General features: G+C 35.9%; 1 protein-coding gene across 8 annotated transcripts in view; it reads left to right on the forward strand.

Moving 5' to 3' along the window:
- Nucleotides 1–544: 544 nt before the first annotated feature.
- LOC107004753 (ALBINO3-like protein 2, chloroplastic) overlaps nucleotides 545–26,809 on the forward strand; it is a 50,899-nt gene continuing 24,634 nt past the window's right edge. For 2 of the 8 annotated variants that reach the window (XM_027912777.1, XM_027912770.1), the window contains exons 1-6: nucleotides 545–656; nucleotides 12,543–13,145; nucleotides 13,926–14,032; nucleotides 15,534–15,661; nucleotides 17,233–17,304; nucleotides 26,529–26,630. In XM_027912777.1, coding sequence (XP_027768578.1) covers nucleotides 12,742–13,145; nucleotides 13,926–14,032; nucleotides 15,534–15,661; nucleotides 17,233–17,304; nucleotides 26,529–26,630 — 813 coding nt within the window. In that variant the 5' untranslated portion in view covers nucleotides 545–656; nucleotides 12,543–12,741. Of the gene's footprint in view, nucleotides 662–4,675; nucleotides 4,746–4,841; nucleotides 4,956–12,542; nucleotides 13,146–13,925; nucleotides 14,033–15,533; nucleotides 15,662–17,232; nucleotides 17,305–26,528; nucleotides 26,631–26,809 lie in introns of those variants that run through there. The other 6 variants (XM_027912772.1, XM_027912773.1, XM_027912774.1 and 3 more) reach the window with 6 other exon arrangements.

Genomic DNA, 26,809 nt, shown 5'->3' on the forward strand with positions numbered 1-26,809 from the left:
TATCCATAACCTATGTATGGGATGTTAAATCGTCATTTTATATATTAAGTAGAAATAACAACTCCATATGAAATAATGTGAGAAGAAAAGCACTTTGTTTTGTTTAGTAGAAATTATATTGCAGGTAAAGTCGAGAGGTTTATCACGAAATTTCACGTTTAATTGTACAATTTTATCTCTTCCTACAAAGTCATATGTTAAAATATTTTTAGTTTAGCTGCAGCGATATCTAGTGAACAGAACAAAGTGTTTTTCTTATCACCTTCTCTCAGATAGAGTTATTATTTCTATTTTATATATATATATATATATAAAGACGATTGGACATTCCTTATTAAAATTTTTGAATAAAATTAATATTAAAAAATAGGCAAAGTTTTAGGGGAGGATCAAAAGTTACCAATATTAAAAATATGAAGGACTATTAGTGCTCCATGTCAAAATTAAAAAATCACTTTAAACCTTAATGCAAATATTATTATTTTTTTAAATTAAAATATTATTAAATAACAATAAACAATACAACGTAATCAAAAACTAAAATATAATACAATACAGAATTCCAAACAAACTGCAAACGCAAAACACAAACTCACTTCACAACACTACACGATCACACAACTCCATTGCCAGTCGAGGTTTCGAGTGGCGCTCAGGTAAGGTCTCTTCTCTCTCTCTCTCCTCATAGATTCTTTCTATTACATAGTTTTCCTTTTTCTTTTCTGTCCATGTGAATCTTTTGTTGTGGAGTTAGAGAGCACAAATTGTCCAATTCTGCTATTGTTGTTTGATTGTGATGTTTTTTTGCTGCATTGAACTATAATTCCCAGTAAATGGGTGGGTAAATCAATCACCAGATGTGTCCAAAAAGTTTGGTTAAAGTTCTGCCTGCAATATGTTCGATGAATTGTCTGAGAGAGGATTTTGTTTGTTGGTGAAGTGTGAGTAACCAAACGACATTAGGAGATGAGATTAACTGTGTGGGGTAGTTTGGGTTGGTTTTAAAGTGTTCTGTTTTAAATTTGATCAATTTGTAAGGAAGTGATGATTGGGGAGAGAAACTATTACATGGAGCAGTATGCTAATCTGTAGCCATATATTTTTAACTCTTGAAATGGGTTCTTTTATTCGTTTGCTTGAGTTGAGCCTTTGTTAAACCTGATCTCCATTTTACTGTGTGCTCGATGAATTTGCCAATGAAGTCTGATTACCCTAGCAGTATTAGGAGTTGGTTTCGAGTAAAATTGGGGTGGTTGGGTAGGTCTTGGACTGCTTGGTCGAATCGTTTGAGTTGAAAATTATGCACACCTAAATGATCATTTGAAGTACAATCTGTGACATTCTCTATTCTTGTGCCTTTAGAGTTGAATATTTTCTTTTTAGGCTGAATTTTTGTTACAAGCTGTTGGTTTTACACTGCTAAATGGAGGAATTGTTGCTTGCTTATTGTGATGTTAAAATTCAGTCTTATGAACTAATACAACCAATTCTCATTCATGAGCAGACTAGAAGCTCTCTTAGACTTTTTGTTAATGCAGACATCTTCTGAAAGTAACAAGGAATATCTTCAGCTGAACAGCACTATTAATCTAATCAAACGAAGTTTTCAGTCCATTATATACACCTAAAGAAAAAATTATCAGGACAATTTGTCGAGCAGTTCCAAATGTGTAGATTGGGTCAAATTTATACAGATCAAAGCAGGTTATGTTAATATACGAGTTATGATTTTATCCGTCCAAGAACCTATTTTGACAAGTGAATTAGGTCACTATAGATTGAATTTGGGTTAATAACCCAATCCGCAACATAAAATTATTTTATAGATTTAGAATAAAGTCCATTTAGTTTACGAACTTCTTGAAAAAACTACTCTAGAAACTGGTATCCATCTATGTGTTGAGTTTAGGAGCTACTGAAAGGAAGAACGAGTCAAAAGAAAAAACCAGGACTCAATCTTAAAAGTATAGTTTGATTTTGTAGATATTAACAATCAAAAAGTTTGTAATAGAGTCAACTACAATGGATTGAAGGCTTCAAAGTAGGCAGTCTCAGGGGAAACAATGTCACAGTTTTACATTTGCTTTATGCGTAGAATTCTCTGCTATATTGTGGGGCAAATAGATCACAAGTTATCAAGCTTAACTTGAGTTTGCACATCTTTGAAGCTGTCTTTGGACTACACACAAATATGTCAAAAAACATTATCTATCTAGTAAACTCAGTGCAGAATCTGGCAGAGCCAGCAGGAATCATGTTCTGCAACATAGGGTCCTTTCCAACAACTTATCTTGGGCTGCCGTTAGGTACAAATTTCAAGGCTAACGAGATATGGTCGGCAATAATTGAGGAGTTTCAAAAAAGACTAGCAACATGGCAAGTTCAGTATCTTTCTTTTGGAGGAAGAGTTACATTGATAAATAGTGTATTGGACAGCATGCCTGCATATCGTATGTCCCTTTTCCCCATTCCAGCAAAAGTTCTCAAAAAGCTCGACAAAATGAGAAGGAATTTTCTATGGGTTGGCAACAACAAGTATCATAAGTTTCACTTCGTTAAATGGGCAAAAGGGAAACAACCTAAATCTTAAGGGGGTTTGGGTATCAAAGATCTTGCAGCTCACAATAAAAGCATGATGATGAAATGGTTATGGAGGTACGGTACTGAAGTCTTTGGATTGTGGAAACTGGAAAGAGGTGATCAAAGCTAAATATGGTGAGCTTACTCACTGGTCCACAAAAGTCTCAGCAGATGCATATGGAGTTGGTCTATGGAAAAGCATCAGTAAACTTTGGCCAAATTTTGCTGGGAACGTCGCATTTAGAATTGGCAATGGATCTCTCATCAAATTTTGGAAGGATATATGGTTCAGACACACAATTATGGGGGAGGAATTTTCAAGTTTGCACCTCATTGCAGCTGAACCAAATTCTACCATAGCATCCAACAGGTCAGACGACATCTAGGACCTAAGGTTGAAGAGAAACCTAAATTACTACGAACTTAATGACATATTTGCCCTCTTTTCCAAATTGCAGTCTTTCTCCTTTTCGCCTCAAGTGCCTGATAGATTGAAATGGAATAACTCAAGAAAAGGGTCACGGTCACTACACAGGGAAGGAACTAGGAAGGGTATCACAGCTTATGCTCAAGGAACTAAATGATTGACAAATGGCCATGGAAGCATATATGGAAGACAAAATACCTACCAATCTGATCTGTTTTAGCTGGTCTGCATTGCATAACTCATGCCTCACACAGGATAATCTCTCCAAAAGGAAATTCCAGCTTGCTAACCGATGCTAGTTCTGCCACAAGCACAGAGAAAGTGTCAACCACTTGCTACTGCATTTCCCAACTGCCTCAGACCTCTGGAATATGTTTTGTTGCTTTTTTGGTTTTTGGTAGGTCATGCCCTTTTCTGTTCGGGATGCTCTTGAAAGTTGGAGTTCACGGGAAGTTGTCAAAGCCATCAAGAGTATGTCGATGATGATCCCTGGTGCTATCTTTTGGTGTTTACGAACATAGAGGAACAAAAAATGTTCTGATGGAATTTCAACTTCTAGAAATCTTTTGCGAGGCAGATGTCTAGTTAGCCTTTTTAGTTTGTCCAAATCGACCCCGGTAAATAACTTAGAACTCTTCCAGGATTTTGTTAGCTCTATAGCTTAGAAAGAGGCTACAAATCCTTTTTTTTTTTGTGAGCATAACTGATCTATCCTTGTAAAGCTTGCATCTTCTTGATCCTTGAATGAATCTACTTACTTCATAAAAAAAGAAAAGAAAAGGATGATCCGTAAAGCAATGAAATTTCACCAATATGTTGCAAGAAAGTAGAGTCTGATAAATCTACCAACATGTTCATTTTGGAGATGTGAAACAATATAATATCGACCTACCCCATTAAAACTTGATAAATTAAACAGGTTACAGTTATATAGATCAAATTTGATATTTCTAAATGTGTCTATGTCTAATTATGAAAATGCATAACATGGAAGGACAAAAGATTCTCGCGCTGAATTTTACTTTACTAAAATACTAACAATCGGCTTTTAGCTTTTGAAAAAAAGATATATTATTGATAGAGTAGACCAAGATGTTCATTAACTCCTTTGAAAGCTCTTTCACAACTCCAGTAAAATAAATATAACTCTTACGATAAGTTGCATGTGAATGAAACAAAGGCAACTAAGGTTTGAATAATAGCTAAAAAGTAAACAATTGGAAAGAAATAACATTCCCATCCCCTAACATCCTTAAGCTTAGATCAGTATTGAAATAGATTAAGATAAGGGGCTATTAGAAGCCCATTCACTATGCCTAATTTAAGCGTACGTCTCTTGCTCTGATCTGTCATTTTAGACTCGACCTTGTCTTGTTACATTTTTTTAAAAATTAAAGGTGGGTTGGTGTCTATTTATCCAAAAAAAAAAACTCAATCTGTATTTATAAACTAGGCCAAATCTATAGACCCTGCTGAAACCAAAAAAATAAAAGAAAAAAGGAAGCAACTAAACAAAAACCAGATAACATCTGGACCAAAACACCTTTTCTTGTTACATCACCTTTAATTTATTCATTCTCACGTATAGAGATTTGTAACTTGTTTTCTATCATACTTGTGGGAGCTTTATGCTATGACCTTTTGAAGCAAAAATGCCTGAAAATACAGACAATAGTCCGAAAAACAAAGGTAGATTCTTGGTTTAGCTGAAACGATGTTTGGATTGAACAAAACAAAGGTTACTCTTCTTCTCACCTTCTCTCATATGAACCTGTTGGTTTTACTCAATAAATAAGAGAAGAACTGAACATTTCATACACTTAATTGTGGACAGAACCGATGTTAGAAAAATAGGAGAGGCTTGGGGAAGGAACAAAAGTGCACCAATATTGCAAATATAAGGGACTATCGTTTGCTGAGTTCATTCACGAGAAAAAGCAAATTCAAGGTCTGTCAAATCTAAAGTCAAATTTGTAGGTTTTCTTATCGTGTATATTTGGTCAACTGAGTGTACACTACTTGGACTCAGACTTGATGTTAAGAAATCATTTGGCCTGTTGGTGAATAAAATTGAAGAGTTATTTTTGCTACTATAAGACTTCAACATTGCTAATAAAGGACTGCTATGTTCACTGTTGCATTTGCTGACTTTCTGGGGCCGTTTAGTAGAGCGTATGAGAATAATGGTAAATAGAGTGTATTTATAATGCACGCATTAGCAATGCATGTATTAGCTATGCTTGCATCAATTATACATAGATTTTTTAATGCATGGTTTGGTTTGATGCATTAAAAATAGCATGCATTGCATAAGCATTTATTTACAAAGATACCCTCCACTATTATGGTGGAAAAGATGTAAAAAGAGATTTTGAGGGGCAATTGAATCTTTGGTCATGCTAATGTATGCATTAAAATCGTTGCATTGCTAATACCTAGAAATCTATAATATTAACAATATACACCTTAGCACATATAAAGTGTATAACATATGCAAGCACTAGATATACATATATTAGAAAACAGTACCAAACAAGGTACTAGTAATATACAAGACTAATGCATGCATTATTTTTTCTAACACACTCTATCAAACGACCCCTAAGACTTTAGTCATGTACTCTATACCTCTTGGTTTTGAGACTTGAAGCATTTTAGGTAAGAGTGAAACATTTTTTATTTTCAGTTTAAGTTTATGATCAAGTGAATTAGATCATTGGTTTCTCTATGTTTGTGGCATAGGAATCTGCCTCGAATACGTTGCAGTGAGTTGGTTCTCCACTTTTTTTCCTTGCTACAGAATAGGTATTCAGCCAGACCTTGTTGAATAATGAATAATTCTGGATAACAAACAATATAATTTTCTTTTGCTACTCATGAAATGTCTGATATAACATTAAGTTCTCTTTGGCTGAAAATTCCTTTCCTTCAAAATTAATACCTCTATAATATTACTTTGTCCTCATTGGTGTTTCCAAGTTCAGTAACTATTGTAAATAAAACTAGAATTTGAATATTTGTAACTTCGTGTTGAACTTGAAACATATATCCTCCGCAAAAAATTATCTTTGATTTCTTGCCTCTAATTTTTTACTTTAGCACAATGATTTTTCAGTGGTTATCATCTTTTTATTCATAGTTGAAGATTGATGTGGTAAATGAGGTGTATGTGCCAATTTTTTATGGTTACTTGTAATTTAATTTTGTCAATTTTTTCCATCCTTTTTGCTTAGACTCGTATGAATAGAATTTTTCAAGCATTTTGATATACTTCTCTCATTAAGAAAATAAAATAGAAGCTCAAAATTTGACTTAACATGCTGGAATTAATGATAAATTGTATTCTTGATAAAGGTGATTTAACGAATTAAGAAGGAATGATCAGACTTTTAAGTTAATTCATTATTTACATGTTGGGATAAAGTTATATGCTAAGAGTGAGACATGACTTTTCAAGAAAGAGTTAAAAATCTATATTTAAAGAGTGTGAGAAATATATCGGAAAATATTATTGAATTGTGTATCTAAATTGTTACATTGAGACCCTATTTTATAAACAATACATTGAAATTCTTGTCTAACTAGGATTCCTGTTCCTATTCTTTCTTATTCTAAGTAGAAATATATATACATATTTCTATTCTAACACTTCCCTTCAAGCTGGTGCATACAATTCATATGTACCTAGCTTGTTACAAATGTAATTAATAAGAGGACTTGTGAGGGACTTGGTGAAGATATCTGCAAGCTGATCATTTGACTTCACAAATTTCGTAACAATATCTCCTGAGAGTATCATTTCTCTAACAAAGTGACAGTCAATCTCAATGTGCTTAGTCCTTTCATTAAACACTGGAGTTGATGCGATATGAAGAGATGCTTGATTGTCACACACAAGTTCCATCTGATTAATTTTGCCAAATTTTAGTTCTCCGAGCAGCTGTGTGATCCAAACTAGCTCACAAGTTGCTGCCACCATTGCTCGATATTCTGATTCCAAACTCGATCGAGTAACCACACCTTGTTTTTTACTCTTCCACGACACCAAATTACCTCCTACTAAAACACAATATCCGAATGTCGAACGTCTATCAGAGAGTGATCCTGCCCAATCAACGTCTGTATATCTAGTGATATGCTCATGGCCTTGATCTTCATAGAGTAGTCCTTTACCAGGAGCTGACTTTATTTATCGTAGGATACGAACAATTGCTTCCCAATGACTACTACGAGGGGAAGTCATACACTGACTTACAACACTTGCAACGCTTATAGGAAAAGAGATGTCAGGTCTAGTTACTATGAGATTATTCAATTTTCCAACGAGCTATCTATACCTTTCAAGATTACAAAGTGGCTCCCCTGTCCTAGAAGGAGTTTAACATTCAAATACATATGAGTGTCAATAGGTCTACATCTAATCATTCCCATCTCCTCAAGAATGTCTAAGGCATACATACTTACGTTGAGAAATAACAATACCTGATCTAGACTGAGCAACCTTAATACCTATAAAATACTTCAATCTGCCAAGGTCTTTAGTCTGGAAGTACTTAAAGAGATGTTGTTTCAGTTTGGTGATACTATCTTGATCATTACCAGTGATAACAATATCATCGATGTACACAACCAAATAGATACACCGATTTGGTGCATAATGCCGATAAAACACAGAGTGATCAGCTCCACTACAAGTCATGCCAAATTGTTGAATAACTGTGCTGAACTTCCCAAATCGAGCTCTAGGAGACTGCTTTAGACCATAGAGTTACCTACACAATCGACATACAAGACTACTAGACTCCCCTGAGCAACAAAAGCAGGTGGTTTCTCCATATAAACTTTCTTCTCAAGATCACCATGCAAAAAAGCTTTCTTACTGTCTAACTGATGAAGAGGCCAATGACAAACGACAACCATAGATAGAATAAGATGGACAAATGCTAATTTAGCCACATGGGCAGAAGTGTCACTACAATCTAGGGCAAAAGTGTCACTATAATCTAGCCCAAATATCTGAGTATTCCCTTTGCAACAAAGCGAGCCTTAAGTCGATCAACCTGACCGTCTTGACCAACTTTGGCTGCATAAACCCAACGAAAACCAACAATCGATTTACTTGCAGGAAGAGAGACAAACTCCTAAGTACCCATAGCCAGCTTCCATCCAGAATGAGAAAGTTCTTCACTTCTAGTCTTAGGAATGGAAATAGAGGACAAAGACGATACAAGGGCATAATGGGGTGATGATAGATGATAACTCAAGAAGGTTTTATGAGGGTTAGTATTTCGAGTGGATCATATGCCTTTTTGAAGTGCAAGCGGTTGGCTAGGAGGTGGCAATTTCGCAGTACAAGCAGGGTCTGGCGCATGACATGAATCATCTGGGACTAGGGCAGGACGCGGATGACGATGATAAGTTAGGAGTGGTAGCACTGCAAATGGAGATGTAAAAGTAACCATAGATTCCTCAAAAGTTGGTACTGGTAGAACCTGAGGTATCGTCAGGATGATCAGAAGACGTACAGTAAGGCTGAGACTCAAAGAATGTAACATCGACGGACATAAGGTAACGATGATGATCATGTGAATAACAACGATACCTTTTTTGAACTCAAGAGTAACCAAGAAAGACACATTTGAGGGCACGAGGGGCTAAATTATCTTTCCCTGGGGCTAAGTTATGAACAAAGCAGTTGCTCCCAAATACACGAGGGGGCATAGACATGTGACTCAAGAAACAATATAGAATGTGGAACCTGATTCTGAATAGAAGATGAGGGCATTCTATTTATTAATTAACAAGATGTAAGAACTACATCGACCCCAAAACGCAGCGGAGCATGGGATTCAAGGAGAAGAGTACGAGCAATCTCAATCAGATGCCTATTTTTCCTTTCTGCTACACCGTTCTGTTGAGGGGTGTATGGACAAGTAGTCTGTTGAATAATGCCTTGGTGAGTCATAAACTCCTTAAATTGAGAGGATAAGTATTCCAAGGCTTATCACTACGAAAAGTACGGATAGAAACACCAAACTGACTTTGTGTTTCAGCAAAGAAACTTTTAAATATAGAAAATAACTCAGAATGATCTTTCATTAAGAAAACCCAAGTACATCTTGAATAATCATTAATGAAACTAACAAAATAACGAAATCTTATGGTGGAATTGACTTACTAGGACCCTAAATATCAGAATGAACTAATGAAAATATGGACTCTGAACGACCCTCAGTACTATGTGAAAATGTAGCACGGGTGTGTTTCCCAAGTTGACATGACTCACAATCTAATTTGGATAAACTAGACAAATTAGGCACCATCTTTTGCAGTTTGAATAGACTTGGATGTCCCAAACGTTTGTGAATTACATCTGGGATATCAGTAACGGAGCAAGCTTTCAAGGAATTTGAAGAGTCAAGGTAGTAAAGCACATGTTATTCATGTCCTGTTCCAATCGTCTGTCCCGTACGGCGGTCCTGCATGTGAAAAAAGTCATCAAAAAAAGTTTTGATACAATGTAGAGCCTTCGTCAAACGACTAACAGATGCTAGATTAAAAGGAGAACCAGAGACATAAAGAACAGAGTCTAGGGTGACAGAAGATATGAGTTTGGCTATTCTAACCCCTTTTGGTTTTGTTTGGATCCCATTGGTTAAAGTAATAGTTGTAAGAGACTGTGAATAAACAATATCGGTCAAAAGTGATTTATTACTTGCGATGTGATCAGATTCCCCCGAGTCCATGACCCATGATCCAAGAGTACTAGACTATGACACACAAGCCATGGAATTACCCACAACAGAAATATCAGGTTGTGCAACTGAAACTACTTGTGGAGACATTTGTTTATTTGCACGATAGCGAAGGAACTCATCATATTCTATCTTAGCAATATGAGCATTAGGATGGTTGATTCGGTTGAGCACTATATGCTACTGGTGCAGATGTCTGTTTACTTGCCTGATTTCAAATGAACTCATTATATTCGTTAAGAACAATAGGATCAGAACTGGGTGGTGGACCATGCAAAATATAACATATATCACGAGTGTGTCAGGTTTTGTGACAATGACTACACTTGATCGAGGTTTCCCAAAATGCCCCCCCCTCGCCAATTCTCCATAGATTGGTATGTACACTTTTCTGTAGTTTGAGATGCGAAAATAGAGGAGTCAACAATGGGTGATGAAACTTCTTTGCGATTGGGAGGTGCACCAAGATGAAGCAGACGAGAGAATAATTCATCAATTGAGAGAACTGTAGGACCGGCTATATCTAGTCATGCACAGAGTTATGGTCAGTAGGAAGTCCAACAAGTGTAAGAACGCCTTTGCTCTTGTTGCTTTTCCACGTTTGTAGTGATAGGCATCAACGTTTTAAATTCCTCCATGACTGCCTGATTTGTCCCAATTAAGTAGACATATCAGATTCTTGTTTCCTTATGTTGGTCATCCGAGATATCCCATCATAGAATCGAGATATGTCATTAGTGTATAAAACACGTACCTTCTCCCAAACTAAATAACATGTCTGGAATGGGTGAAACAAGGGAATCAACTTAGAATAATATAACGCCGAAGGAGACTACATAATTGGGCATCCACTTTCTCCCATTGTGCTTTGGCTTTTGCACCTTCGTCACTAGACTGTCTTTTCATCTACAACACAAGCATTGTTTGTTAAGTGGTCTTGAACACCTTGACCCTTGCACCACAACTCAACTGAAGAAGCCCAAGCTAAATAGTTTGAACATCCTATTAATGGTTTTGAAGTGATTGTAAGGCTTGAACTTCCAATTCTTGTATTTTTGGAGCCAAAAACATCACACTTGAAAGATATTTTTTGAAATTGACGTGAAAAGAGTAAGAAGCTCGCTGGAAATTGACGGAATCCACCCATAGTGGCTTGAAAATTTTGATTTCGCCGGGAACTTGCTGGAAACTACCTGAGTATCATCGGAACCCTAGTTTCAGTGATCAGATCTAGAGAAAATTGAATGGGTTCTAGCCGGATATATTGGGCGACCCCAACGGAAGAAAAACAGCTTAAAAAAAAAAGACCGGAGTAGCACTCACGCGCCAGCGCGCGAACAGATCTCGCCGGGAAACTTCCGCCTCCGATCGGCGCGTGGGGGTGCATGGGGGGTTATTTTTTGGTGGATTTGATTGGTGTTCGGTCGCCTGAGCTTTCCGAGCCTCGTGATGATGTTGTCTTTCGCACAACACCTTTAGAACGAAAGATGACACAAATCAATCCCACCATCGTCGCCGAAATTTGACACGTTGACTTGAAGTTCTAACGAATGCTCTGATACCATGTGAGAAATATATTGGAAAAATATTATTGAATTGTGTATCTAAATTGTTACATTGAGACCCTATTTATAGACAGTTATTGAAGTCCTTTTCTAACTAGGATTCCTATTCCTGTTCTTCTTCCTATTCTAAGTAGGAATATATATACATATTTCTATTCTAACAAAGAGAATTTATAAATTTTGTTGTAAGGCCATGAGAAGGAGGAATTTTTTTTTTTGGGAAGTATGGATCTTTCAAGTGTTTGATTTTGTTTTTAATTGGATTCTAATAATAATACATGTTCATATGTTTTATGATCAATTTTTTACGATCTCATCCCGTTGTATATGCATATTCATTGTTTTATCTACACTTATTTTCACAATTGTTATCGATATATGCCCATTTTCTTTTGGATCATCTTGATTTCTTTTAGAGTTTAGTCATGTCTTTGCTTTTCATCTATCAAGTAATAGTATTCTTGATTTGTTTGTGGGTGATGCTTGATATTCCTCTTCAAAGATTAGTGGTTCAAGAAAGTTATTTTCAAGAAGAAAAAAACTAAGATGCATGTGGGAAGGAAATTTATATTATTTAATCAGATCAAGTCTAGAATTTCTTATTAGTTGAATGATTTTGTTTATAAAAACTTGTCCTTTTGCGGAAGGTAAAGATAATATGTCTTGTCACAATTTTGTCTCTACACAAATAGAACATTCTTTTGTTTCTCTACTGTGCAAAATGATTTGATACATTAAATACCAGATGCTATTATTATCAAGGTGTATATATATCATTATCTTTCCAACACCAAAGTTGTGTTGCTAAACCAGAGATCTACAAAGTTTTAATTTTATGTATGTGAATTCTTGCTGGTGTGTTGTTTTCTGTTTTGTTTAAAGGGTCTCACTTTAGTCGTAACACGAAAAATATGATATCTTTAACCCCATCATTTCAATATCGTTGGTTGATTTATCTAATAGCGCATGAAAACCAATTACTAGAGTATAATTGACTTCATGTTGGGCCTGTGCAAAGCACAAGCATGTCTATCTATCTATCTATCTATCTATCAATCTCTCTCTCTCTCTCTCTATATATATATATATATATATATAATATATATATATATATATTTTTTTTTATGACGCCGCCCCTGCCTACATTTTACCTTTCCTAAATCCCACTTGTGGAATGCCACTAATATGTTGTTGTATACCAAATTCAATTAACAGGTGACTTCCAAGCAGCCCTCAGAAATAATAGAAAATCAGAAAGAAAAATCAGCTTTCTAAATGGAAAAGACGATGGCACTATGTTTGAAGTTTTAAGCAACTTTTCTGAAGTCCCAAAAGGAAGCTGGGTATTTAGTTGTTAGGTTAATCCTAGTTTCATTGTAACCCGCTGTCCGCCGATACCAACCACCACCCCATCATGTCCGTTCAGAGATTCTTCCATCACCGTCGTTACTCTCGTAATTCGCCAGGAATCTACTTTCTCCACAATTTCACATCTTCAGATTCTCACAATAAACCCTCAAACTCTTCCGATCACTACCGCCACCACAACTATGGGCACAGCCGGTATGTCCACTTTTTGAACTCGTTTTTACCATCAAAGCCACAATTTGTTATTCCGCACAGTGTTTCCTTCTGCCGTTCCTTCTCCACTCGCGACTCGGAAATTGGTGACTTCAGTGATTCGGCGGTTACTCAGTATGAGAACATGGAGTTGCTGATCAGCAAAAATATTACTGAGAGTGTTGAGGAGTCCATTCTTCCTGTACGTGCCTTGATTTCGTTGTTGGATGGTTATCATGACCTAACTGGCTTCCCATGGTAACATACTGCATTCCTTCCTAATATTTTGCTTAGCACCTTTATATATGTTTATTTGATTTTCAGAAATTCCAAGCTTTTTGCTGATACTTCAAAGATTCCTAGTTTCGTTGTAAATTGAAATGTAGTTCTAAAAAATGGCTTTGATAATTGATTCAGTAAGGTGAAAAGAGCCATGGTACACAACTTGAAATTTATATGCAGAAGTTAGGCAAACAATGCAGAAAATTATAGCTTGTGAATTGTAATATGTGTTGGAAAATAACTGCTCTGTCCTAACCTCGCAAAAAAAAAGAGTTTCATGTATAGGAACTCAACTATTAGAAGGGTTATTAGTTATTTAGGGCAGGTAGCTCTAGCTGCAAACAAATGGGGGAAGAAGCTACTTGGAAGTATTAAATATAAGTAAGTGGACCCAAAACGGAAACAGAGGTAAATGATGATGCTGAGTTGTTGAAGGCTCAAGCCCACCTTGCAGATAAGGACCTCCTTGGAAGGTGACTAGTTGGGAAACAACTCAATTCTATACTCACTGTTACCAATCAAAAAGCATTTTGCAGTTCACTGTTTTAGACCCAATCCTTCACTTCACTCAATTACATATAGGGATCGGCCAGTTTATAAACCACGGAGGACATTTGTATCGACAAAATTCCTTCCAAAAGGCCATAGAACAGTCTGTAATGTCTTAATTTAGTATTTTCTTTGTCTAATTTTTATCCAATGCAAGTATATGGGATCTTGATTTTGAAATCATACAATGTACTACTTGGTTTGCAGGTGGATCATTATAGCTTCTTCAACAGTGGCTTTGAGGCTTACGTTATTCCCGTTGGTAATATTGCAAATCCACAAGTTGACGAGAATTGCAGAGTTACTTCCTAAATGTGAGGCTTTGTTTTCAGCACCATTAATTTCCCTTTATCTGATGCTAATTTTGGAAATCAAAAAGTAGGATGGAGTGAAAGAGGGGAATGAGTTTGGTGGACCATTTTTCCCTTTGGTTGGAATTTCAGAACAAAGATATTTAAAGCCCCTATTGTCCAAATAAATTGTTTCATTATCTCAACTTCAATTTGAGATGTTGATTCTCCATGAAGTTCATTATTTTAACTTCAACTTGAAATAGAGAAATTTGAAGTCAAAAAACTGGTTTGAGGAGTATCTCAAGTGAAAAAATGTTTTTTATACTCTAAACTTCGACATTGTTTCCAAATGGAATTTATGTCCAAACACAACTAACTTCTCAATACCGTTTTCAATTTCAACTTTTAGTACTCTTTATCTTTCAGCCTCAACCAAGTATTGTCCACATGCCTATTTAGAGTATTAAAATCTTCAAAGGAGTTGCTCTCATATTTGGATTTTACAAATTTTGTGGTCTTCCTATTTGCAAAATAACTTGGTAGGATGCTGAGTGATTTTGTCACTAGAAGATGACAAATAAGTTTCTGTTTCTTTTACGAACTTCTTTTCCCTATCATTTTTTTGAAACTGAATTTCTGTTCCCTGTCATTTCTGGCCACTCACAAAACTATATAAATTTTACTTTTATCTTCAATTCTACTTCTTTCCCTCCAAGTGCTTTAATATGTATTCACCCTAGAGTAGAGTTGGATATGGTTTCATTTAATCATTTCATGTTTCTGAGGTGCTGTTCTTTAAAATGAAACTTACACAATGTTCCCAAGAGGATAGCGTAGTGGTTGAGGCATGGGAACAACAACGTGTTCTGGACACGCCAGGTTCGAATCCCAGCTACAATACTTGGTATGTCCCATCTGCTTTAGCCTTGATGGGCATAAATTGAGAAACCTATGCTTGTGGTCCAGCCAAGTTGCCCTGTAAATTAGTTAAGGAGGTGCTCTCAAGCTAGCCAACACACTACTGATTTAAAAGGAAAGGAAAAAAAGAACCAGGATAAATTTGCTGATGTAAAGAATCTATCTTTTAATGACATCTCCACCCTAAAAAATATAGATGAAAAAGAAAGAGTGAAGAGGCTAGCCTCAATGAGTTGTTTGAGACGGGGGACATAGTATTTTACCCAGTGTCATTAAAGGCGCGTTAAGCGCGCTTAAGCCCTGAAGCGAGGCTCAAAACATGTTGAGCACTTCACCTCGCTTTATGTGCGCTTCTATGTCATCAGCAAGGTTCTAAGACAAACTTTTCCTTGCCAATGAGCCCCTTTTGAAGAAGTGACACTACACAATTGATATTTCACTTTATCATAATTTTTTTTCGATCTCTTTGGTCATAAATGTGTCATTCATGTTTAGAGCTTTTTTGCGCTTTTCGCCTTTAATAACACTGATTTTACCTCTTAATAGAGATGTATGCACACCAGAAGCCATTACTTTTTAACTGATCTTTTTATGCATTTTTAAGTGCCTCTTCCATTGCCTCCACCTATGTCAGAAAGGAGTGTTAGGGACCAACTTAAAATCTTTTTCAAGGAGAAACGAGTGGCAGGCTGTCCTTCATTTTTCTGGTACTTCGCCTCTCTGACAGTGCAGGTGATAATCCTATACAATTTATTATGTCAAGTTTATTTGCCTCAGAAGACTTTCCATTATGTAGTAGATAGTTGGCTATTTTTCATTATACATTGTAGAACACTGAGTGGTCGTTTGGTATGTAGTATTAGAAGAAATAATCCATGTATTATGTGTGATATTTTTTGTTATGTATTTAGTAGGATTTTGGATTATGTATAACTAATCCATGGATTAGTTTGCACCCTACATGGTATTATAGGATGTATAACTCCTTCCATTTGGTGGTATTATTAATGCATATGATTTAATACCATGTGACTGAAATATGTCAAGACAAAAATACCCTTCAAATCCTCATAATCATTATTTTTATTTTCTTAATTTTATGTTTTACATTTGTAGCTTTGTACTAGTAAATTTATTTAAATAAATTAGCTTACAATTTTTATTATTTAGAGAGAGTTGTTTGTTGCTAAATAATTAATATATTGTAAATTAGATTTATTTTTACTGGAATAACACATTCAAATTGATCAACATAAGGTAGATATTACATCATTAAAAAGAATCTCTTCTTTTGATTTGTAATACTATTTAATCAAACTTGGCAACAACATTATCTCCTCTTTATGTTAATCAACCTAGTTTTAGAAAATGGTAGAAAAGCACCTATCATTTTTTTCCTAGTAAAAGCATCGATGATGATACATTATAAATTTTAAATATATTGTAGAAAAGCACTTACAAAAGTACAACTTGCAACTTTTATGTGTAAATGTAGATGATTTATTCAATCTTATTATTGTTTACCGTCTTTTCAATTTTATAAGTAGATGGTGTATTTATATTAAATTGAAAATCAACATTTCGTGAGTAATCATTTTATTAAGATGACAATTATTTTCCCTCAAAGAATTCAAGTGAGAACAACAAACATGACGACAAAATTGTTATTCTCCTAGATAGTTAGAAGGCCAAAAAAAATAAATATTGTCCGGCAATATTACTTTAATTTGACCCAATTATAATAATAAAAAAAAAACCTTGACCCAATTACATGAAATGGAAAATCTCATAATAATTCAAGGGTATAATTGAAAAGAAGCATTTGTAGAGTCTTAATCCAAACACAAGATGAGGTGGAGCAATGGACTAAACACTTGATGAAAAATAAACCATGTTAATCCATGCACTGTTAATCCTTGAATTGCTAATCTGGTGTTATTAATCCCTACGTTATTTATCTTCGTACCAAACGACCCTCGAGGAAATAGCTATTTTTATTTGGGAAGCATGTGTAGCAAAACAAATTTTGAAAGTCATTATGTTTTAGAATTCATTATGTGCCTAGTCAATATGATAGGAGTTAGACTACTATAAGTTATATTTCTTTTTCCTTGTGTGTTTGCTTTACTTTTAGTCTTTGATGAACACTTACACAAAAAAAGTATATGCATTGATGTTGTTTTTATTGTCACATTCAGTTGAAGCTTTTGAAATCTCCGCATGAAATTTGGTACTTTATTGATGGAAGTAGGATGTTGTAGTGTAATTTTATCATCTTGGTCATGATCTTTGTTCAATTTTAGGTGCCCTGCTTTTTTCTTTGGTTTACGGCTACTCGTAGAATGTCACTGCATCATCATGAAGGCTTTGATTGTGTAAGAGCACCCTTTTTCATTTATGCAATGCTTGTGCAGGATTGATTTTCTATTTGGTATTATAAGTCTTTTCTTTCTCCCCTTAACTGCTTAGTTTGGTTTTGTATCATCATCTTTTACAAGGCTCAATTGATACACCTAGTGAATATCTGACTGTAACTGTATAAGCATTGTTGATGCATATACCAGGCTAGTGAAAGCTGACTGTATACGCATTATTGATGCATATAACATGCGATTTGACAACATAGCGGTGAATCTGATATGGTAATTCTCAAGTAAGCGAGGCACACAATATATGCAACATAACTAGTAAATGGTTTGCGTGCCTGTTTTTTCCTTTTCTTGTTGTTTCGTCTTTTTGTCATATCTCCTCCTGCAAACAAAGAGCGCATTTTACACACATCCAATGAGGTTTTCCGTAATTTTAGAGGTATCTTAAATGGTTTTCAAATTCATAAAGCCACTCTTATTCTCTTAATCATATCATGAACCATATATTTATCGTTTGGACAAGCCTCTTTGTCCCTCATGACCAGTTAATCAATGAACTATGCCCTAAACCAGACTATTAGTTCGGTTATATTCTTCATATTCATTCCAGTTTATTCAAACAATTTATAGACTAGGTAAATTGCCGCGCGGGTCTGTGATTTCCAAATTCGGTGTAATCTTGTGTAGTTTTAGTGCAGTTAAATAAGTGCTAAATGTTAAGGCCTACTTATCAGCATCTTGTCGTTTTTATGTCCTCCAGTATTTGGCCATCCAAAGTGTAATATCTACTACCACTTAGAATTGAATAATATTCATAGGTTGATCTTGTATTGTTTAGGCCTTCATTTACGGAAGTGCTGTAAATATCCTGCTACCTCCGCCTATCCGTATGGCGATCTTAAACTGTTGAAAATGTAGTTATATTTTTGTTTCATGCCATAGACATCTCCGTACCTATTCATGATAAGGTCCACTAAACTTCATTGTTAGTTGTTTCCAATTTCTTCATATTTGTGTGCTTAACCTCCATCTTTCACTTTCAGTTGATGGCATTATAAGTCTGTCGCATTTTGGCACGTTCCATAATTCACCCTTCACGTTCAATGTACGGGTTGGACAATCTGTCCTGCTAGAGTAATGAAGTTTTGAAGGTCTGATGAGCTGCAATGCAGTGCGTATACAACACTGTAATCTATTGTAACATAGTAGATGAGCCATCCAATAGTGCGGTAGAAGATGTAATCACATTGATTTGTGGTACGTGTAGTAACCGTGATCCACATATGGTTCAATGTCTGAGGCTAACCTTGCCACGTATATGCAAGTTTTAAATTTCCAAGTACACCTACTACAAATAACCACTCAAATATAAAGCGAGTTGTTGCAAAATACAAAAAGGTTGGGTAGAGAGGTGTTGCAGGAAGTCAAGTTGCAACAATAATGTGAATGTAAAGTGTGCTACGGGGGGAGGTGTAATTGGAAGTACAGGGGCAGCTACTTGAAGATATAAATATGAGTTAACAATATATGTTAACATAAGGCATTAGTTATAAAATGAGTCTGCATTGTCTGATGGATCTTGCAAAAAACTTGTAAGAATGACACCAATCAGTGCCGTAATCAATATTCATTGCCTGATGAAGTTTGATGCATCCTCGTATGAATATTGTCTCTAACTTGGTGTTGCTATTTATGCGGTACTGCAGCCGAAGGTTCACAGGTGAGTCTGTGTCAAATTGAGGAGGTCTGGAGGAAGTTGATTTAATTTACATGAGCAAGGGAGAAAGACAATATTAATTGTGGACTACAACAGATGAGTAGGGGGTATAATCTGTATTACCTGGACAATCAAGAGGAGGAGGTTGAAGGTGTGAGCTGCTGGCTGTAGGTTTGGGGTCTATCCATGGATTCTTACTTGTTTAAAAATAAGGTGTTTTTAACAAAAGTAATAAGTTGCGAGAGTAAGATGTTGTATGCAAGAAATAAGTTGTTAGAGTAAAGTGTATAATCAAAATAATAAGTTGAAAGGTGACACAATTTTGTGTCCTGCACATGTGAAAGCACGTAAAGTAGCACAAGCCAGCATGATTATATATAAATTGATTTGACTATGGATGTAGGTCATAATTGTATAGAGTGTAAGATGAAGGTTAAAGATTTTAGTAGCAACAAAGGAGAATAACAACACAACTGTGTGCCCTGCACGTGTGGAAGTGTGGATGAAGATGCACAAGACAGCATGATTACATGTAATTAGAGGCGACTATGGATATAGGGTATAATTGTGTACACTGCACGAAGGCTAAATATTTTAGTAGGAACAAATGAGAGTCTGTGGGGATTCGGTAAGTGTAGAATGTATCTAGAGGCACGAAAGGGTGAATGGAATAGAAGGCAATAGGTGCACAACTTGCACGGGAGGGAAATTAAAGAGAAACGGTGCAAGGCAGAGGCAGCCGTTGAAGGTAAACTGGTGCGGCTATGGATGCAGGGTGTAAGTGTATACATTGTAATGGATTCAGTGAGTGCAGAATGCACCAATAGGTACAGGAGGGTGAATCGAAATTAAGTCGAACAGTGAGCGTCTTACCTAGGAGGATGAATGGAAACGAAGACAAACAGTGCAATGCGGGGGCCGCCACCGAAGGTTGAAAACATAAAAAATGCAGTGTAAGTGAAATGCAGGTGATTACAGTACAAGCGAGCATGGTTAGATGTAAGTTGATGGGACTATGGATGCAGGGTATAATTTTATACGTTTTAACTTGTAAGAGAAAGGTTAAAAATAATGGCAACATCAAAGGAGAATGAATGCAGTGATTAAGTGATGGCAGAATGTAGGCGGAGACGGGAGGCAAAGGGGGGGGGGGTCATTAAAAATGAGTAGTGTAGTTAAAGAGTAATGTACCTGGTGTGTGTAGAGATATCGTAGTGTGCTGGTTGGAGTGCGTTACTTCCCATTGGAACGATGTTGTAGTGTGCAGAAGAAGAAGGATGGAAGAGACTGGAGGCTGGTGAGCAGGAAACATGAGGTGTAGTGGTTGTAGAGCGTAGTGTGCAGAGGAAGACATGTAAATGAAAGTGTCGTCGGTTCTAAGTAGTTGTGTCGTTGTTGAGGCGGTGCGATTGTTGGCTGGCGAAACAACGCTAGAGCGTTTGGGTTGAAATGTCATTTGATGTGGGGTGTTTTTAAAGAGAAGGACATTTTTGGGAATATATTAAATTAAAAGGGTTTTCTGGATGGTAGTGGTGCCACGTAGGCGACACTAAGATTTTATATATACATATATATAATTGGATGTCAACCAACCATTGACTTGAGTTGTACTTTGCAACGAGGATTCTTTTAAAGTCACTCGAGATAGCTTTTTCTGATGAAGTTAACTATATTGATGTTAAGGGGAAATACCCAAATACAAGTTCTTCCACAAAAACATGATTATTTTCTAAGAGCATCCAGTATTGGAATATCATTTATGATCTAGAAGTGCACATAAAACAAATATGTTCCACTAATCTGGACAAAGTGATCTTAGCTCCACATAACCGCCAAAGGGATTATGTTCCATGCTCTCGTTCACACTTCCGTATTACCTTCCAACTCACATTTAGTACAATAATTTTCAGCAGTTCTTCAAAATATTGTACAAGGTACTTTCGGTTTGTGTCTATTCCTTCCCTTATGTAGGTATTTCTTTTGAACCAACTACCTTTTTTAGTTGTATCCCCCTGTGAATTAGAGAGTGTATTTACACCTTTCAAATTACACCCAATTACCTGCTGACCAGGTAATTGCATGGCCAACCAAACAAGACAGACAATGTAATTACACTCAATTACACTGATCCAATTACCAGGATGGCTTTCCAAACAGGCCCTTAGCATTTCTAAATTATGTTCTTAAAGTCCAATGTGACTCGAGTTTAGGAGAGTTTTTTGATTGTTATTTGAATTATACTGACAAGTTTAGAAACATGTTTTTCTATTTTTAGTTAGAAACTATATTTATAAATGTATTTCTTTGAGCTATTAATAAAATAGTTCCCTTCGACAATACTACAATATTTTCTTTCAAAGTTTTTCTTTGTTATTTTCTTAATATCTTTATTAATAAACCAATAATTTCGCCAAAACTGTAAGATGTTAAAGGTCATGTAATGCTTCTATTATAGCATTGATCACTTAAGGGAAAGGCGCTATAAGACACTAAGGGGTCGTTCATTAGTTGGATAAGAAATATGTTATCCATTATATTAATTTTCATATAACTTTTATACGACGTTTGATAGGTAGATAGGAAATAAGTTATTCATGATAAAATAAATATGATGTTCGGTTGACAATTTAGTAATCTGCATAACTGATACATGTATAGACTGTGGAAATCAATGTATTATTTTACGCAAGATTAAAGATGAATACCTAATATATTTATGCACCCAAGGGTGTGACCTAGTGGTCAAAGTAGTTGAGAGTCATGAGGTCTCAGGTTCAAATTCTAGCGTTAGACAAAAACACTAGATAATTCTTTCTATCTCTCTTAGTCTTGGTGGACATAGTTACCTGCTACTTATTCTTGGACCTTGGTAGGAGGTAACATGTATCATGTTGGATTTTAGAGCACAAAATTTGAGGTAACACATATTCTAATGTTCATAGCCTGCAAAGCTTTTGGGGTCAACCCAGTTGGATTTGAGCTTAGTACAAGAATCAACAAAGTTATGGATGATCTTCTGATAGCACAACATGCTCATAAGGGAAGGGTATTGTCTCAAATTTAAAAGAACAAGATCCTACAATTAAAATTAGAGATTCAGAACCCAACATAAGCAGAGGAAACTTCATGGAGAAAAAAATCTAGGTGTTTGTGGTTGAAGGAAGGAGATAGAAACACTAGGTACTTCCAAAGGCTAGCCAACTCTCATAGGAGGTACAATCACATTGACGGGTAACAGGTTGGTGTTAACTTAATTGAAAGGAAAGAGCAGGTGAAAGAAGTAATGTAGAAAATGAACCTGGGAGGCCCACAACTTCTTTTGAGGAGTTAGGTGGCCTAAGCATAGATGAAAAGAATGCTCTAGAATAAGCTTTCGAAGAAGAGGTTTTGAACGCTATCAATTCTTGTGCTTCAGATGAAAGCCCTGGGCCAGATGGTTTCTCAAATGTCTTTTTACCAAAAGTGTTGGAATATTATCAAGCTGGAGATTTTGGGTACCCTCAATCACTCCATAGTAATTGTCATGGTGAAATCCTTAGTGCTTCTTTTTTGCACTTAACCCCAAAAGAAAAGGTGCAATAGAACTTAAAGATTTTAGGCGAATTATCCTTATTGGTAGTGTTAACAAGATCCTGGCTAAAGTTCTTGTTGAAACTCTTAAAGAAGGTGATTGGAGGTTGTCTCGTGTTTTCAGAATGCCTTTGTTCAAGGAAGGAAGATTTATGGTGCAACTCTTATTGCCAAAGAAGTTTTGGACTGGAAGCAGAAAAGTGGTCCCTTTGGTTTCTTTTTAAGCTTGATATAGAGAAAGCTTTTGATAAGCTAAACTAGTCATCCCTTATCTCAATTCTATGGCAGACGGGGTTTGGAGAATGGTGGATTAGATGGATTAAATACTCTTTCTCCACAGTAATGTAATCTGTACTAGTAAATAGAAGTTCTGTGGGCTTTTCCTCCTCTGCGAGACATTAGGCAAGGTGATCCCCTGTCACCCTTCTCATTTATTCTGGTTATGGAGGTGTTAAGTAGGATGTTAGAAAAGGCCAAACAATTACACTGGCTAGAAGTAGTGGTGGCAAATGGGCGGGTTGGGTCAAATGTGGGCGGGTTGAAATGGGTAAATATAAAATGGGTAATCATTCAACCCGTCCATATTTGATATGGGTAAAAATGGGTTGGGTAATAAATGGACTGGGTAAAATACTAGTTTACCCATATTTTCATGAATAAATAGTACTTTACTTAAGAATTCAATATGGAGAAGATATTTTAGTCTTTTTTAGATGGAAATGTTGAACATGCTTCATATAGTTTTATTGTACTATAAAAATAAAAAAAAATCCTATAACTTCTCAATATAAAATAAATTTATGTAGTAACAAGATGAAAATATTTTTAATTTCAAAGTAAATGAATATTTGCATTTTAGGACTAAAACATGCTTAATGCACTTTAAGCAATGCTGCCAATACTAATACTCCCGTTTCAAAAAGAATGACCCTATTTCCTTTTTAGTTTGTTTAAAAAAGAATGACCCCTTTTCTTTTTTGGTAACACTTTAACTTTAACTTTCCACGTGGCATGTTTAAGACCACAAGATTAAAGGGTATTTTGGTACATTAAACATAACTTTAAATTAGAACCACAAGATTAAAAAGTCCTCTTTCTTTTATTAAACTCCGTTCCAAGTCAAACTAGGCCAATTTTTTTGAAACGGAGGGAGTACATGATTTGCTTATTTTACATTATTATTGATTATTCAATGTAAAATAAAATAAATAAATATCTTTTTAATAATAATATATAGTGAGTAATATATTCCACTGAGATATGTTTTTGGCTTTAATTTTGTTGTCATTTTTTTGGGCAAAATGCCAAATGAGTAGCACCAAGTGCTAAACAAAAGAAACAAACAAAAAAAATAATGAAGTAGAAAAGCTAAAGCAATAATATTCAATTATTATATACACGGTGAATATTGGCTTCCTGGTAGCAACAATATCTCTCACTAAGGGGCAGGGTAACACTCATCAATCACTTCTTGGATAATATTTCCACCTATTTTATGTCCCTCTTCCCTATGCCAGCTAAGGTGCAAAAACATCTTAACAAGATTAGGACAGAGTCCCTCTAGAAAGGTAATAGTAAGGACCACAAATTCCACCTTGTGAAATGGGCCAAAGTCACCATGCCAAAGCAGTTTGGAGGCTTAGGGATTAAAGACCTGACATTACATAACAAGTGTATGCTAATGAAGTGGCACTGGAGGTATAATCAAGAGACAACCGGTCTATGGAGTGAGGTGATCCAAGCAAAATTGGTAGCACTCTTCATTGGTGTTCTAATGAAGTCACAATCCCGTATGACAAAGGGGTCTTGAAAGCTATTAGGAAGTTGTGGGAGGTCTTCTAAACGAAATGCTACTCTCTAGGTGGAAGTGAGGAGCACATCCAGTTTTGGAAAGACGGGAACATCCCTCTTATGAACGTATTTCTAAGAATATTTAAGGTTGCCTCCAATCCAGATTCAACCATCTCTCAGTGTTGGGAAGATAATGTTTGGATGTGACTTAGAGGAGAAATCTAAATGACTGGGAGAGTGGGAGTTTGAGAATTTATGGCCCTCATGGCCACCACCCAGACCAACTCAGTCCACAACCAAAGAAGGGATAGACTCACTTGGGGAAGTAATAGGGATGGCTCCTATTTGGTCAAACAAACTTGCATCTAAGCTCAAGGTAGACACTTATTGATCTGTAGCCCTGGAAACTTATCTGGGAAACTAAGATGCCTTCGAAACAACTAGGTCATTCTTAATGGTTCTTGCTTAACTCTAGTAATCTTATGAGGAGGACGTTCCGTATAGCCAACAGATGCTACATGTTCTTGTGTAACCCATAATCTTCGAATCACTTGTTTCTTCATTGCAGTGTTGCCACATACCTTTGGAACATGTTGTTTTCTCTCTTTGGACTGACTTGGGTGAGAGAGGCTTTTGTGTGTTGGAGTCCCTGGAAACTTGGGAAGTCCATCAAAATGATGTGGTATTTGGTTCCTTCTTGTATTATGTGGTGCTTATGGATAGAGGGTGAGAAAAGGTGTTTTGGTAGCATCCAAACTCCCATTTCCTCTCTTAAGGCTTGATGTTTGATTAGTCATTTTAGTTGAGTCAACCACTCCTCTATAATTAAGGTTGAATCATTCCTAGAATTTATCAGCTCCATAGATCTATGTTGATAATTGTGATAGTTTTTTTCCCTTCGTGGAAGCGGATAATCTCTTTGTAATGTTTGCATCTTCTTGATGCTTTTTGTTAATAATATCCTTCTTATTTCATCAAAAAAAAAAGTCAAGGTCCAAGTATTTGTGCCAACCTTGACACCCTAGATCTCTTATCTTTGCTCTTTCAGCATTTTGCTAACACCCTCCATGTCTAGGATGAATAAAATGAGGGAGTGGATCTCCCTGACTAATTTCATTATGAGGAGTGAAAAAAACCCACTGGCGCTCTATTGACTAGAACCGAGTATCTGACAGTTTTGATGCAGAACTTGATCCATCTAACCCATTTGATCTCAAATTCTGCTGATTTCAATCTCCAACCAAGAACTTCATTGGTTGCTAGGATGTTTACCTATTAAACGCCTACACCAAGATCTCAAGTGTTGATTTGGTCTTGAATCCACACTTTGGACCTAGTAGATCTGATACCTGTGTGAGAGAAGTCGACTAGTTGGTGATAGTAATAAAATTTAAGATCATCCCCTTGCCTAGGAATATGTCTCACGTCTTACGCTTTCCTCAGGGAACCTTATCTTATGAAATTCCTTTTATAACCCATGTTACTTCCTACCCAAGACTAGTCTATCATTGTCCCAACTCTCTATTTTGGACTCTTACCTTCTAGTCCATGAACTCTCACAAAACTCCACTCAGTTGAACCATGAATTCTTCAGATCCGCCTCTAGCAAAAATCATTTTTTTTCTCATCCACCTCCCTCTACACAAGTCCTAACTGCTTTCTTCACTTTTTTTTTTCTATGAATAGAGTAGTTGAGAGAGAATGTCATATTTTTCATAAAGGACTTTAATAGCCTAGTATATAATTTTTTCTTACCTAATTGGTTGGACTTCAATAGAAAAAGTATATAGTTTTTTCTTACCAAATTGCTGTAGTTACTCCCTCCGTCCCAATTTATGTGGCACCGTTTGACTTGACACAGATTAAAAAAGGAAGACATTGAAACATTGTGGTCTAAAGAAAACCTTAGATAGTTGTGTGACTATAAATCATTTAACTAAATGTAAAAGGAGACTTTTAAAGTTGAATTGTTTCTAATTACAAAAATATGACATTCATTTTGGGACAGAGTAAAAAGGAAAAGGCTACATAAATTGGGACAAAGGGAGTAGTAGTCTGATTCCTTTATCTGTATAAATTTTTAAAGCTTTGAAACTCTCGAGGTTAAATATTCTGTCCACTTGATACTTACTTCCATTTCATATCTCTGTAGGGGGGCATTCTTTGGTTCCAGAACTTGACCGAGTTCCCTAATGGTGTTTTAGGGCCAGTCTTTCCTTTACTGATTGCTGGATTGCATTATATCAACGTACAGGTATATTGCTTTTATCAACCTTGAGATTTACTGCCTTTATGTTTCGTTGTTGTCTTTCTTTCTGGTAACAGAGTTCATTATGGGACTAACAGACCTGTACCTTATTCTTGGCCTTGGTACTAAATACATTTTCAATTATAATTTCTTTTTCCTTTTCTGTTTGCCGGGGGGGGGGGGGG

The sequence above is a fragment of the Solanum pennellii genome, chromosome 11 (assembly GCF_001406875.1).
Source record: "Solanum pennellii chromosome 11, SPENNV200".
NCBI classification, from domain to species: domain Eukaryota; kingdom Viridiplantae; phylum Streptophyta; class Magnoliopsida; order Solanales; family Solanaceae; genus Solanum; species Solanum pennellii.